The sequence below is a fragment of the Amblyraja radiata genome, chromosome 18 (genome assembly GCF_010909765.2).
Source record: "Amblyraja radiata isolate CabotCenter1 chromosome 18, sAmbRad1.1.pri, whole genome shotgun sequence".
Taxonomy (NCBI): domain Eukaryota; kingdom Metazoa; phylum Chordata; class Chondrichthyes; order Rajiformes; family Rajidae; genus Amblyraja; species Amblyraja radiata.
The window spans coordinates 46,392,624-46,405,518 of record NC_045973.1 but is presented as its reverse complement, the minus strand read 5'-3'; the positions used below and the strand labels follow the sequence as shown (position 1 = coordinate 46,405,518).

At 42.8% G+C, this 12,895-nt stretch overlaps 1 protein-coding gene across 3 annotated transcripts in view; it reads left to right on the top strand.

Moving 5' to 3' along the window:
- Nucleotides 1–12,895, top strand: part of nol8 (nucleolar protein 8) — a 56,160-nt gene that overhangs the window by 20,384 nt on the left and 22,881 nt on the right. For all 3 annotated transcript variants that reach the window (XM_033037265.1, XM_033037263.1, XM_033037264.1), the window contains 4 exons: nucleotides 4,048–4,173; nucleotides 5,745–5,829; nucleotides 9,696–9,852; nucleotides 10,461–10,544. In XM_033037265.1, the coding sequence (XP_032893156.1) occupies nucleotides 4,048–4,173; nucleotides 5,745–5,829; nucleotides 9,696–9,852; nucleotides 10,461–10,544 (452 nt within the window). The remainder of the gene's footprint in view (nucleotides 1–4,047; nucleotides 4,174–5,744; nucleotides 5,830–9,695; nucleotides 9,853–10,460; nucleotides 10,545–12,895) is intronic.

Genomic DNA, 12,895 nt, shown 5'->3' with positions numbered 1-12,895 from the left:
GTCCTGGGTCTCCGCGAGAACAAGCCCCGTGCCCGACCCAAGCCCTCACCGCTCTGACCCTCCACCGCTGTCTCCAACGGTCCTGGGTCTCCGCGAGAACAAGCCCCGTGCCCGACCCAAGCCCTCACCGCTCTGACCCTCCACCGCTGTCTCCAACGGTCCTGGGTCTCCGCGAGAACAAGCCCCGTGCCCGACCCAAGCCCTCACCGCTCTGACCCTCCACCGCTGTCTCCAACGGTCCTGGGTCTCCGCGAGAACAAGCCCCGTGCCCGACCCAAGCCCTCACCGCTCTGACCCTCCACCGCTGTCTCCAACGGTCCTGGGTCTCCGCGAGAACAAGCCCCGTGCCCGACCCAAGCCCTCACCGCTCTGACCCTCCACCGCTGTCTCCAACGGTCCTGGGTCTCCGCGAGAACAAGCCCCGTGCCCGACCCAAGCCCTCACCGCTCTGACCCTCCACCGCTGTCTCCAACGGTCCTGGGTCTCCGCGAGAACAAGCCCCGTGCCCGACCCAAGCCCTCACCGCTCTGACCCTCCACCGCTGTCTCCAACGGTCCTGGGTCTCCGCGAGAACAAGCCCCGTGCCCGACCCAAGCCCTCACCGCTCTGACCCTCCACCGCTGTCTCCAACGGTCCTGGGTCTCCGCGAGAACAAGCCCCGTGCCCGACCCAAGCCCTCACCGCTCTGACCCTCCACCGCTGTCTCCAACGGTCCTGGGTCTCCGCGAGAACAAGCCCCGTGCCCGACCCAAGCCCTCACCGCTCTGACCCTCCACCGCTGTCTCCAACGGTCCTGGGTCTCCGCGAGAACAAGCCCCGTGCCCGACCCAAGCCCTCACCGCTCTGACCCTCCACCGCTGTGTTGAGGGTTTGCGCATTTTCCAGGGAGGCCGGTCTGGGCCATGGCCTAAAAAAGACCGATGTTGAGTGTACCTGGCCTTCGAGCTTTCACCAGTTTGTCTTGTCCGACTGGTGGGTGCGTAGGGGTGATGTTTCTGGCCGAAGTAGTTTTTAGACGTTGCTTTAATGAACCCCAGGGTTTAGCCTCTTCGTTAAGTTCTTTTACCTGTTTGGATAAGTCACCTCCAAATAGTAATATTGGTGGTTTGGAGGTTCCAGGTTTGCACCGGTTGGATGGCACTCTTCCTAATACTATTTAACTCGTATTGGGAGTTGCAAAATAAAACCAGTGCATCCTGGTGATCTTGTGTCATGTCTTTTTCGTTGATTGTGCGGGCGAAAGCCGTAATTCCCGCTGTTAGGACTTTCAGAACTTTTAGTAGTTTCAAGTCCCTGGCTCTGATTGATGCTCCGACATGTTTCCAAATACACTGGTTGACACTGGGAACATTCAGTGATTTGCAGTTCCCTGGTGGTAAGTGCCTTGCTGTGGTGTCCAGTAATGCCTGTCCTTGTAGCTGATTGAATGACATGTAGTCGATACTTGCAGCTATTTTAGGTTCCAGGTTTTGGCCAGTTTGGTCGGGTTGAATGAACTGGGACACCATATCCAATAGGTTTTCTTGCACCCCATGCACACTAGGAGTATGTTCTGCACACCCCTCTTCAGGGTCAGCCCAGAATTGACCCCCCATACTCCCCTCTGATGAGGGAGAAACACTGTGCAGCCCTACAAGAGGTACTGCTGTAGGACTTACTAGCTGCCCACTGTGACTAGTCTCCATCCCCCGGAGCCTGCCACTTTGGAGTATTTGCTCCAACAGCCGCTCCAACCGGCTCCAATGCTCTCGGGCACTGGCCGCTCGCGGCTGCTCCTGGTCCTCAAGCCGCTCCAACCGGCTCCAATGCTCTCGGGTACTGGCCGCTCGCGGCTGCTCCTGAAGCCGCTCCAACCGGCCCCAATCCTCACGGGCACTGGCCGCTCGCTGCTGTTCAAAGTCGGACTCATCAGAGTCAACAACTCTCAGTTTTTTGCTTCGCTTTACTGCCCGGCCGTGGTGTTGATTTGGCCGATGCGGGAGCGAAGTCGGGTACAGCTGTTCCCATTACGGGAGATTGGTGTGCCGTTGGCTGCTGCTGGCTGCCCGCAACTCCGCGGTTCTCCCCCGCCAGCTTTTTCGCAGCCTTCTTGTTTCTCTTGGATCTGAACATGCCTCCACCTGTGATAAAGTAAGTGGAAAGAACGCAGAGTCTCCTTACCTGCTGTTCCCAGCATTTGAAATTCTGCCGCTAAGGGGAACTTCGTTCCCTCTGCTGTGACTCGTTGCAATGCGTGTAGCGATATGCCACTCATGCGTCCTAGCGGGGTTCTTCACGTAGTCACTCACGTGACTCCGAAGTAATAAAATTCTAAAATTGCCTAACTGAACCTTTACCCGTTGGAGAGATTTGAGCTTGATGGTTTCTTTGAATACGAGCAATCTGTATCACCAAACAATTAGGTGACATTTTCTACAAGTAATATAATAATAATAATAATAAATACTTTATTAATCCCCTTATTCAGGGGAAATTCAGATGTCCTTGCAGCACACTAATAAAAATACAACATAGTATTCAAGAAGTTTAACATTAAAACATAAAAACATCACCCCACAGTGGTTCCCACTGTGGGGGAAGGCACAAAGTCCAGTCCTCATCCTCTTATCCACCCAGGGTCCGACCTATTGAGGCCTCCACAGTCGCCGTTACGGGGCCCGATGTTCCCGGCCGTTCTGGCCGGGTGATGGTACTCCGGCGTCGGGAGAACCCTCAGCGGCTTGGGGTGCCAGGAACGGCCGCCTTCTTACCGGAGACCGCGGCTTCCAAGCCAACAGACCGCGCGGGATGGAGCTTCACACACTGGCGATCTCGGCGAGAGATCCCAGGCTCCGTGATGTAAAGTTCAGCGCCGCAGCTGGCCGCTCCACAGAACCGCGGCTCCACGATGTTTTTATCGGCGGTCCCAGCGCGGCGACTCAGGCAAGGCATCGCCCGCTCCGCGATAGCGCTGTGCCGCCGCCAAAGCCGAGGTTCTGGCCAGGTCCCCTCAGGAAACGTCGCTCCAGGACCCGCTGGTAGGCCGCGAGGACGGGTCGAAGGTGCTGCTCGGAGGAAGGCAGCCTCTCCGACCAGGTGGATGCTAAAAGCACTTTTATTTCAGATTGCAGTCCTCGGAAACAATGAAGATGGAAATCAAGTCTAGGGTGATTGGGGGAAGAGGGGGAAGAGGGAATGAAGGCTTTTCTGGGAACTTGGATCTCAAAGATGGGAGTAAAGAATTAGTTGAAGAGATCTGTGGCTTTTGACGTTTTTTATAACTGGAAGGCTAAGAACTTGGCAGTTGGAATTTTTGAAATGCAATTCTTTAAAGTTAGAGTTGGACACAGAATGCTACCTTAGAAAGGGTAGAGGAATATTAGTGGTTAGATCAGAAATTGTCTGTTGTTAAAACCTTGGCGAATAAAGATAAAGCTCCATCTGAACCTCATTAAAGTGGCTAATTCATGGAATCCAAATAGTAAACATTGATTTTAATTTTAGTTAAGCTGTATCACAGACAATAAGATTAGTCCTTGTCTAATATTCCTGAACATGACCTTTCTGTAGAAACATGGAGTTGCCCTGGCCAACTTCTTCAATTTTCCCAACAATTAAATCTTTCATCATCTCAACTGTGGATTCTGAGTTGAATCTGACATTGATTGTCTTTCTGACAGAAATGCAATCTTAAGTCTCCTTTTTTTCCCCCTCATTGAGTTGCTGGTCCTACTGTTGCTGTACTATCTCAGGGATTTCCAGCCACTCTTCTGTGTCGTGCTTAATATGTCCAACCTTGCAGCCCATTACAGTCAATTATATTCGGTCTTTGCCCAGAATCCACACGTAAACCAACAGAATTAGATAATAATGGGAAATTTTATTTCTAACAATTTTATGTTGAAGGATTCTGGACCTAATTGTTCTCTTTTAACTGTCTGAACTTTCCTTGTCTCTTTAACCACATTATCTCTGAATGCAGACATTACCTCTTCAAACTTTCAAAAGTCAATATATCAAATTTATTCCAAACTAAAAGGATTTCAATTTCTTCTGCATTGCCATTAGGATTTCAAAACTAGAACCGTTGGGAACTTATTTGATAGTGAAGACGAAGAGGAAGAAGATGACAATGATGATTATGATGAAAGATTCAAAATCAAACCTCAATTTGAAGGAAAAGCTGGTCAGAAGGTAAGAAATCCAATTCAAGAGATTTCGCACAAATGTTTTGGAGACTTTTTTTGGATTCCATAATGCTCGGGAGTAAAATATTTTGTGCAATTACTATCATCAGTTTATGTGAAGAATAAATTAATGCTCCCCAATTTGTTTAGTTTTGATTTAATGGCATATCCATCACCATAGCCTAACCCAAATGAACAGTTTGTCTTCTTTACACCTAAATATAATCGTAATTCTGTTTATTTAATTGACAAGAAACTGATAACCTTGTTAATTACATAAATAATTTAATTGTCTAGATAGCTAAATATTTATCCATTTACATTTCCCTTACCATGACCTTCATTCAGTGCATTTTATACTGTTGGAGGATAGAGCAAGTCAATTGAAATGAAATGGCAATCAAATTTGAAGCTCTTCATTTAATGTTTTAAGCGATTTTTGCTTGCATTTTCTATAAGTTTATACCACATTGATTGAGAAATGATTGAGATCTTCAAGTTTCTTGGAGTTAATATTACCAATGATCTGTCGTGAACCAACCACATTGATGTGACAGTCAGGAAGGCACACCAACGCCTCTACTTCCTAAGGAGACTGAGAAAATTTGGCATGTCTCCAATGGTTCATTCAAAGTTCCACAGAAGCATACTGTCGAGTAGCATCACAGCTTGGTTTGGAAATAGCTCTGCCAAAGACTGCAAGATATTGTAGAGATTTGTAAATGTAGCCCAGTCCATCACACAGACCAGACTTTGCACCCTTGACTTTCAGTATTCAGTATTTACTTTAATGTCATTTTCACTGAGTACTTACATACACAGAAGAAACGAAAATTTGTTTCTCAATCATTTCCTGTCAGTGCAGTTAATAAAAGCAGAATAAATACATACAACTTTAAAATTAACATATCTAAAATATACCTAAAAATAGAACTAAAAACAGACATTCAGACCGAACAGTGGCTTTGCTTTGACAGGTGTCTAGCTATCAAAGTATGGGCGAGGTTAGATGTGTTGGTGTATGATATATGGGGAGGGGACACAGTCCTTTAACCAGTTTTATTGCCTGTGGGAAGAAGCTGTGTAGCATCCTGCTGGTTCTGCAGGACTTCATCTGCACTTCACGCTGCCTCAGACAACCACCCAACATAATCAATGTCTTGTCCCATCCCAGGCGATCCTTCTTCTCCCTGCTCCAGTAGAAAGTACAGAAAGATGCAGGCACGCACCACTAGACTCAGGATCAGCTTTTTTGCTGCTGTTGTCAGATTTATGAATGGTTTTTCCATAAGCTAGGTACTGTCTGATTCACTACCACATTGGGGACATTGGACTTTGTCTCTGGAATGGATGGACTACGATACTAAAAATGATATTCTGCACTCTGTATCTTCCTCTTTGCTCTATCTATTGTACTTGGAGTTGACTTGGTTGTATTTAAGTATATCTGATCTGTTTGGATAGCATGCAAAACAAAGCTTTTCAGTGTACCTTAGTACACATGACAATAATAAACCTAAGTAATTTGAGGAACATCATTTACTTTTAAATGTTATTTATTCTCTTTTTATTCTGCAGCTCTTGTTCTTACAATCACGATTTGGTACAGATGAAAGGTTTCGCATGGATGAACGATTTTTGGAAAGTGAAGAAGAAAACATGGGTAGCTGTTATAAAATTCTATGCTCTATACTCTGTTGGCTGTTTCTACTTTACTTTTTGACTGTTTAGCATCCATCAAGTTCAGCAATGTTTTTGCATTAATTGGACTATTTTTACATCAATCGAGTTTAAGTGTACCAGTTCCGAAGACATCGGAGGTAGTTTTAGCCAAAGCCAACCCTTTTAAATTGAGTCCAGTGAAAAGTTAAAGAGGGTGTGTGAAACAAGCATCTGGACTATTCCTTAAAAGTTCTCCCATAGCTTAGATTGTCTTTTTTTTAACCTGCCTGTGTCACTTCTGCTCTGTGGTAGTGCTCTCTGCTCAAGCCATAGAAACATAGAAAACAGGTGCAGGAGGAGGCCATTCGGCCCTTCGAGCCAGCACCGCCATTCATTTTGATCATGGCTGGGATTGTTGGGATATCATACATCCCCTATCAATAACCCGTGCCTAACTTCTCCCCATACCCCTTGACTCCACTAGCCCCTAGAGCTCTATCTAACTCTCTTAAATCCATCCAGTGACTTGGCCTCCACTGCCCTCTGTGGCAGGGAATTCCATAAATTCACAACTCTCTGGGTGAAAAAGTTTTTTCTCACCTCAGTCTTAAATGACCTCCCCTTTATTCTAAGACTGTGGCCCCTGGTTCTGGACTCGCCCAACATTGGGAACATTTTCCTGCATCTAGCTTGTCCAGTCCTTTTATAATTTTATATGTTTCTATAAGATCGCCCCCTCATCCTTCTAAACTCCAGTGAATATAAGCCTAGTCTTTTCAATCTTTCCTCATATGACAGTCCCGCCATCCCAGGGATCAATCTCGTGAACCTACGCTGCACTGCCTCAATCACAAGGATGTCCTTCCTCAAATTAGGAGACCAAAACTGTACACAATACTCCAGGTGTGGTCTCACCAGAGCCCTATACAACTGCAGAAGAACTTCTTTACTCCTATACTGAAATCCTCTTGTTATGAAGGCCAACATTCCATTAGCTTTCTTCACTGCCTGCTGTACCTGTAAGCCAACTTCTAGTGATCGGTGTACAAGGACGCCCAGGTCTCGCTGCACCTCCCCCTTACCTAACCTAACCCCATTGAGATAATAATCTTCCCCCTTGTTTTTTGCCGCCAAAGTGGATAACCTCACATTTATCTATATTATACTGCATCTGCCACGCATCTGCCCACTCACTCAACCTGTCCAGGTCACCCTGCAACCTCCTAACATCCTCTTCACAGTTCACACTGCCACCCAGCTTTGTGTCATCCGCAAACTTGCTAGTGTTGCTCCTAATTCCCTCTTCCAAATCATTAATATATATGGTAAACAGTTGCGGCCCCAACACCGAGCCTTGCGGCACTCCACTCGCCACCGCCTGCCATTCTGAAAATGACCCGTTCACTCCTACTCTTTGCTTCCGGTCAGCCAACCAATTTTCTATCCATGTCAACACCCTACCCCCAATACCATGTACTCTAATTTTAGTCACCAGTCTCCCGTGCGGGACCTTATCAAAGGCTTTCTGAAAGTCTAGATACACTACATCCACTGGCACCCCTTCATCCATTTTACTTGTCATATCCTCATAAAATTCCAGAAGATTAGTCAAGCTTGATTTCCCTTTCATAAATCCATGTTGACTTGGACTAATCCTTTTACTACTATCCAAATGCCCCATTATTACGTCTTTAATAATTGACTCCAGCATCTTTCCCACCACCAAAGTCAGGCTAACTGGTCTGTAATTCCCCGTTTTCTCTCGCGCTCCTTTCTTGAAAAGTGGGATAACATTAGCTATCCTCCAATCCACAGGGACTGATCCTGAATCTATTGAACATTGGAAAATGATCACCAATGCCTCCACTATTTCTAGAGCCACTTCCCTGAGGACCCTGGGATGCAGACCATAAGGCCCAGGGGATTTATCATCCTTCAGTCCCATTAGCCTACCCAATACTATTTCTCGCCTAAAGAAAATTTATTTCAGTTCCTCTACCCCCTTAGATCCTCTGTCCTCCAGTACATCTGGGAGATTGTTTGTGTCTTTCTTAGTAAAGACAGATCCGAAGTACCTATTCAACTCTTCTGCCATTTCCTTGTTGCCCATAATAATTTCACCCGTGTCTGCCTTCAAGGGACCCACATTTGACTTTTCTACTCTTTTTCCCTTAACATATCTAAAGAAGCTTTTACTGTCCATCTTTATATTCCTGGCCAGCTTTCCTTCTGAAATGCTCCAGAAAGTCATGTAATCTTTAGAAAAAAGCACAAAGTGCTGGAATAACTGGAGGGAATGGATAAGCAACATTTCATGTTAGGATCTTTCTTCAGTCTGATTGTAGTTGGGGCAAGTGATAGCTGTATACTGGTGGAGGGGGGGCGGGGTTAGTTAATTAACAGAAAGTTGGAGTTAGTGACAAAGGCTAGAGATGAAAAGGAGATGAAAGGTGTAATCTTTAGAGCCATTTTGGAAATTAATGGTGGAGTTTTGACCCTATTCCCCATTTGACCACCAAAAAGATAATGTTTAAAAGGGAACTGCAGATGCTGGAATATCGAAGGTACACAAAATTGCTGGGGAAACTCAGCGGGTGCAGCAGCATCTATGGAGCGAAGGAAATAGGCGACGTTTCGGGCCGAAACCCTTCTTCAGATAATGTTGTCAGCTGTCTCATATTGATTTGGGATATTGCTGTGGTTAATTGTCATTTTCCCTACCTTACTGACATGACTACATTGTGAAGCAATTTCAAACAACCTGATTCTGGAATATGCATCCCATAAATGCACTTTTTTCCCCTTCATTCTCTGTGGGAGAAAGTAAAATATTCAGGTTAATGACTTGAGGGTCAAAAGGAAGACTAGTGAGAATTATTGAGAACTGGGAGAAAAGCTAATTGTATTCTGTTAACTGGGAACATTTGAGATGTTCCAAAAAAATTGATTTGTTCACAATGCAGAACAGATTTCCAGTGGATCAGATAATGTAAAGCATCAACTTCAAACTTCAGGATATTTTCACTGGTGGGAGAGTCTAGGACCAGAGGTCATAGCCTCAGAATTATAGTGCGCTCTTTTAGAAAAGAGGCGAGGAGGAACTTCTTTAGTCAGAGGGTGGTTAATCTGTGTAACTCATTGCTACAAAGGGCTGTGGTGGCCATCAGTGGATATTTTTAAGGCAAAGATAGACAAATTCTTGATTAGAACGGGTGTCAAGGGTTATGGGGAGAAGGCAGGAAAATGGGATTAGGAGGCAGCGATCAGCCATGATTGAATGGCAGAGTAGACTCGATGGGCTGAATGGCCTAATTGTACTGCTAGAACTTTTGAACTTCTGAATTATTAGTTTGAGGTGAGATAAATAAGGCACTTAAATTTGCTATCTTCCAAAATCTATTCACCTTCGGTAAGCATATTGTTTATACTGTAGATTTTTATGATAGTGAATTTGTTTCTTTCATGCATACCATTAACTTTAACTCCATGCAGTTATTGATTTTGTTGAGGGTCTCACCTTTATTTTAGGGGAGGAATGAATAGGAGGAGTGATTAGGTAGGTGGTTTTCTACAATATTTCTGTCTCACTCTTGGGCAGCACCTCAGAATTGTTTATACTATTTATGTGGTTTCTGAGTTGATGCCATGGAACAGCTTTGTTTAAGCAAAGTCTCCACTGAGATTTGGTTTGTTGTTGACCTCATTGGTGGCTTCTTCCTATGCAACCTCAGGAGATGCAATATTTATCTTTTATCTCTTTGTTTTTTTGAACAACCCAAATTGCCTTTCCAGTTGAAGCAGTAACTTACTTGTATTTTAAATGCACTATATGCATTACACAGATAAGGATTATAATTATTTTTGCAGAAGAATCTGCAGATGTTACTGTTGGAAGCCAGAATGCTGAGGAAGATGAGTTTGTTGCAGAAAAAAGAAGAGCTCTGAATATCTTGAAAAGTGTTGTTCAAGATGGCATTGAAAAGATTGAAGACAAGAAAGAACGAGTAAAATTAAAATATTTTAAGTATGTATTCAATAACACTAACTCATGTACGTATGAAACGGTTCACAGCGTGAAATTATTACTTTTTAACCACTGATCATGAATTTAACCAATAAACCAATTATTTCCGGTCATATTTTTAATAAAGGAAGAACCTTTTAATTATTTTATTGTATATTTGCTATATACGTTAAAGCTTAGTGACAATCTGCCTGTCCTGACCAGTAGTAACTTGAAACAAAAAGATAAGGCCTACAATAACATTTGTTGCAAGCACTGCCAGTGCAGATCTGTTCCTCAACTAACAAATGTTTTAATAGTTGATAACAACAAGTAAAGGCCAACTGCTTTATAAATGGCTAGGAGGTCTAGAGTGACTAATTTCGACTCTTTAAAGCCCTCCTTCTGATTGCATTGAAGTTAGATTCTACTTTGCACAACAAAATAATAACCGACAGCTTTCCAAAGGAAACAATTAACACAACTTTACACCAAAGGGAAAATAGTGTATTGCTATTTTACAAAATGCAGCACTTTATTTGCACTCTTTTTCATATGATAACATGATAAATACTCTTATTTTCAAAATCAAAACTCCGTTTGATGTAAAAGGTTACATTTTTCCCCAGAGATGTTTCTGCTCTGCACTATGATCCGACAAGAAAAGATCATACAGTCTATGAAACCAAGTTGGAGGAATCCAATAAAGAGAGGTAATCACTTTTGTACTTGAATGCTGAATGGTACAGTACATAATAATCTACGTTTGTTATTTTTTGGATACAGATGAGTAATTCTATTTTCTTTACCTCTGCCAATTATGGAAATGTTCTGAACCAAATGTATAGTAATTTATTTGTTATATCCAAAATTGAGCATAATTTTGATAATACAATATCATGGGGGAAATTGCTACAACATACAGAACTGGCCTTTCCTGCTAGAATAGAACATTTTGCTTGTGTAATGTATTTTGATGGTCCGAAATATTATGCAGCAGGATGGTGAAAAAGGTTTGTGAATGTCTATTCGTTAATTTGGGTCATGCTTCTGCCAAAGCAGATAAACTTTCTCATCCTTTCCAATAATATTGCACCTTGAACAGGGAAAATTTGAGGATGAATTTAATACAAGAATTACATGTATCCTATTCTGCAGCTAAACAAAATTAGGAATTCTGAAGCCAATGAAATTAAATTGCTTGCATTTTTGATAAAGCAACATTTTTTAGATACAACTACTGAATTTTGAATGACAATATAAACTTATTATTGTGAGAATGTTATTTAATTTTCAAGTTAAAGGATTTTTTTTTCTTACTTTGAATAGTAATAGACAAATCTTTCAGAGGGAGCAACAGATAAAATTGAATTTTGGCCTCCTGTTGAAGTTGTATTCAGATTCAATACTTTCTCAGATATAATATTGGCCAATTCAGTTCTACTTCCTGTTGGGATACAGAACTTGAAAACTTCACCCCCTTTTTAACCAACAATCTTGCTCCCACTTTCACCTTGTCTAGTTCTTCTATAATCTTTTGCAACATAGCTCCAATTCTCTCTCTGCTCTTGCTGCCCAAGATGCTGTACATATCCAGAATTTTCAGCTTTTATTACAAAAGTTTCAGCATCTATATATTTTTACCCCTTTCATAAAACTACTTCGACTTTGCCTCAACCCATGATGATTCTGTTATGTGTAGGAAAGAACTGCAGATGCTGGTTTAAATCGGAGGTAGACACAAAATGCTGGAGTAGCTCAGCGGGACAGGCAGCATCTCTGGAGAGAAGAAATGGGTGACTTTTTCAGTCGAGACCCTTCTTCAGACTGATGTCAGGGGAGTGGGGGGGACAGTGATAAAATGTAGTTGGAGACAGTAAGATTGGTGGGAGAACTGGGAAGGGGGAGGGATGGAGAGAGGGAAAGCAAGGGCTATTTGAAGTTAGAGAAGTCAACGGTCATTCTGCTGGCGTGTAAGCTACTCAAGCTAAATATGAGGTGCTGTTCCTCCAATTTGCGCTGGGCCTCACTCTGACAATGGAGGAGGCCCAGGGCAGAAAGTTCAGATTGGGAATGGGAGGTGCTGAGCAACCGGGAGATCGGATAGGTTAAGGCAGACTGAGCGAAGGTGTTCAACGAAATGATCACCGAGTCTGCCAGAGCTATCTCTTGACCCCTTTTTGCCCTCTTGATTTCCTTCTTAATATACTGCTCTCTCCCCTAAATTCTTTCAGGGATGCGCTTGATCCCAGCTGTGTATACCTGATCCATGTCTCCTTTTTCCTGACCAGAGACTAAATTTCTTTAGTCTTCCAGGCTTTCTTACTCCCAAGATAGACACAAAAAGCTGGAGTAACTCAGCGGGACAGACAGTATCTCTGGAGAGAAGGAATGGGTGACGTTTCGGATAAAGACCCTTCTTCAAGTTAGCCTTGCCCCAATTCAGAATCAAAGCAAAAATATGCTATTTTGAGCATAACTATTGCGTTCACACAATATGATTTGTCATGTTAGTATTCGAGGGTATGAGGTAATGTGCGAGGGAGGAAATATAAATATTTTGCAACAGTACTGAAACTGCATGCAACATATTCATGAACAGTATTGAAATTTAATTTTAAAGAAACATGAGAATATTTTTAATTAAGTTGTATTTTAAAAGAGTTAATAAAAATTGAGCTTTTCACAATGTCTTCCCAAATTTTTGACGATTACATTTTATTTCTTGAACTTTGTCATTCACATTGTGATATCTCAAAACAATTACTACAGTTTAAGACATTAAGATATTCAAAAAATCTTAATATTCAGAAAAACCAGATTGACAATCTTGCAATAAACAAAATAATGTTTTGAGTGTATCGCTGTACAAAATCGGAAATCACTAAAAAATCAATCTGCCAGATCTAACTTCCTCACAGTATTTTATTTGTGGAGATGTATTTATTTTTCACATCATTCCCCATCCTTTCTCTGTTATTCTACTGACAAATGTAAATGTGTACAATGGATTTGGGAAAGACATTGGTAATCCCACTGAGCCCAGTTATATTTCTTGCCATTT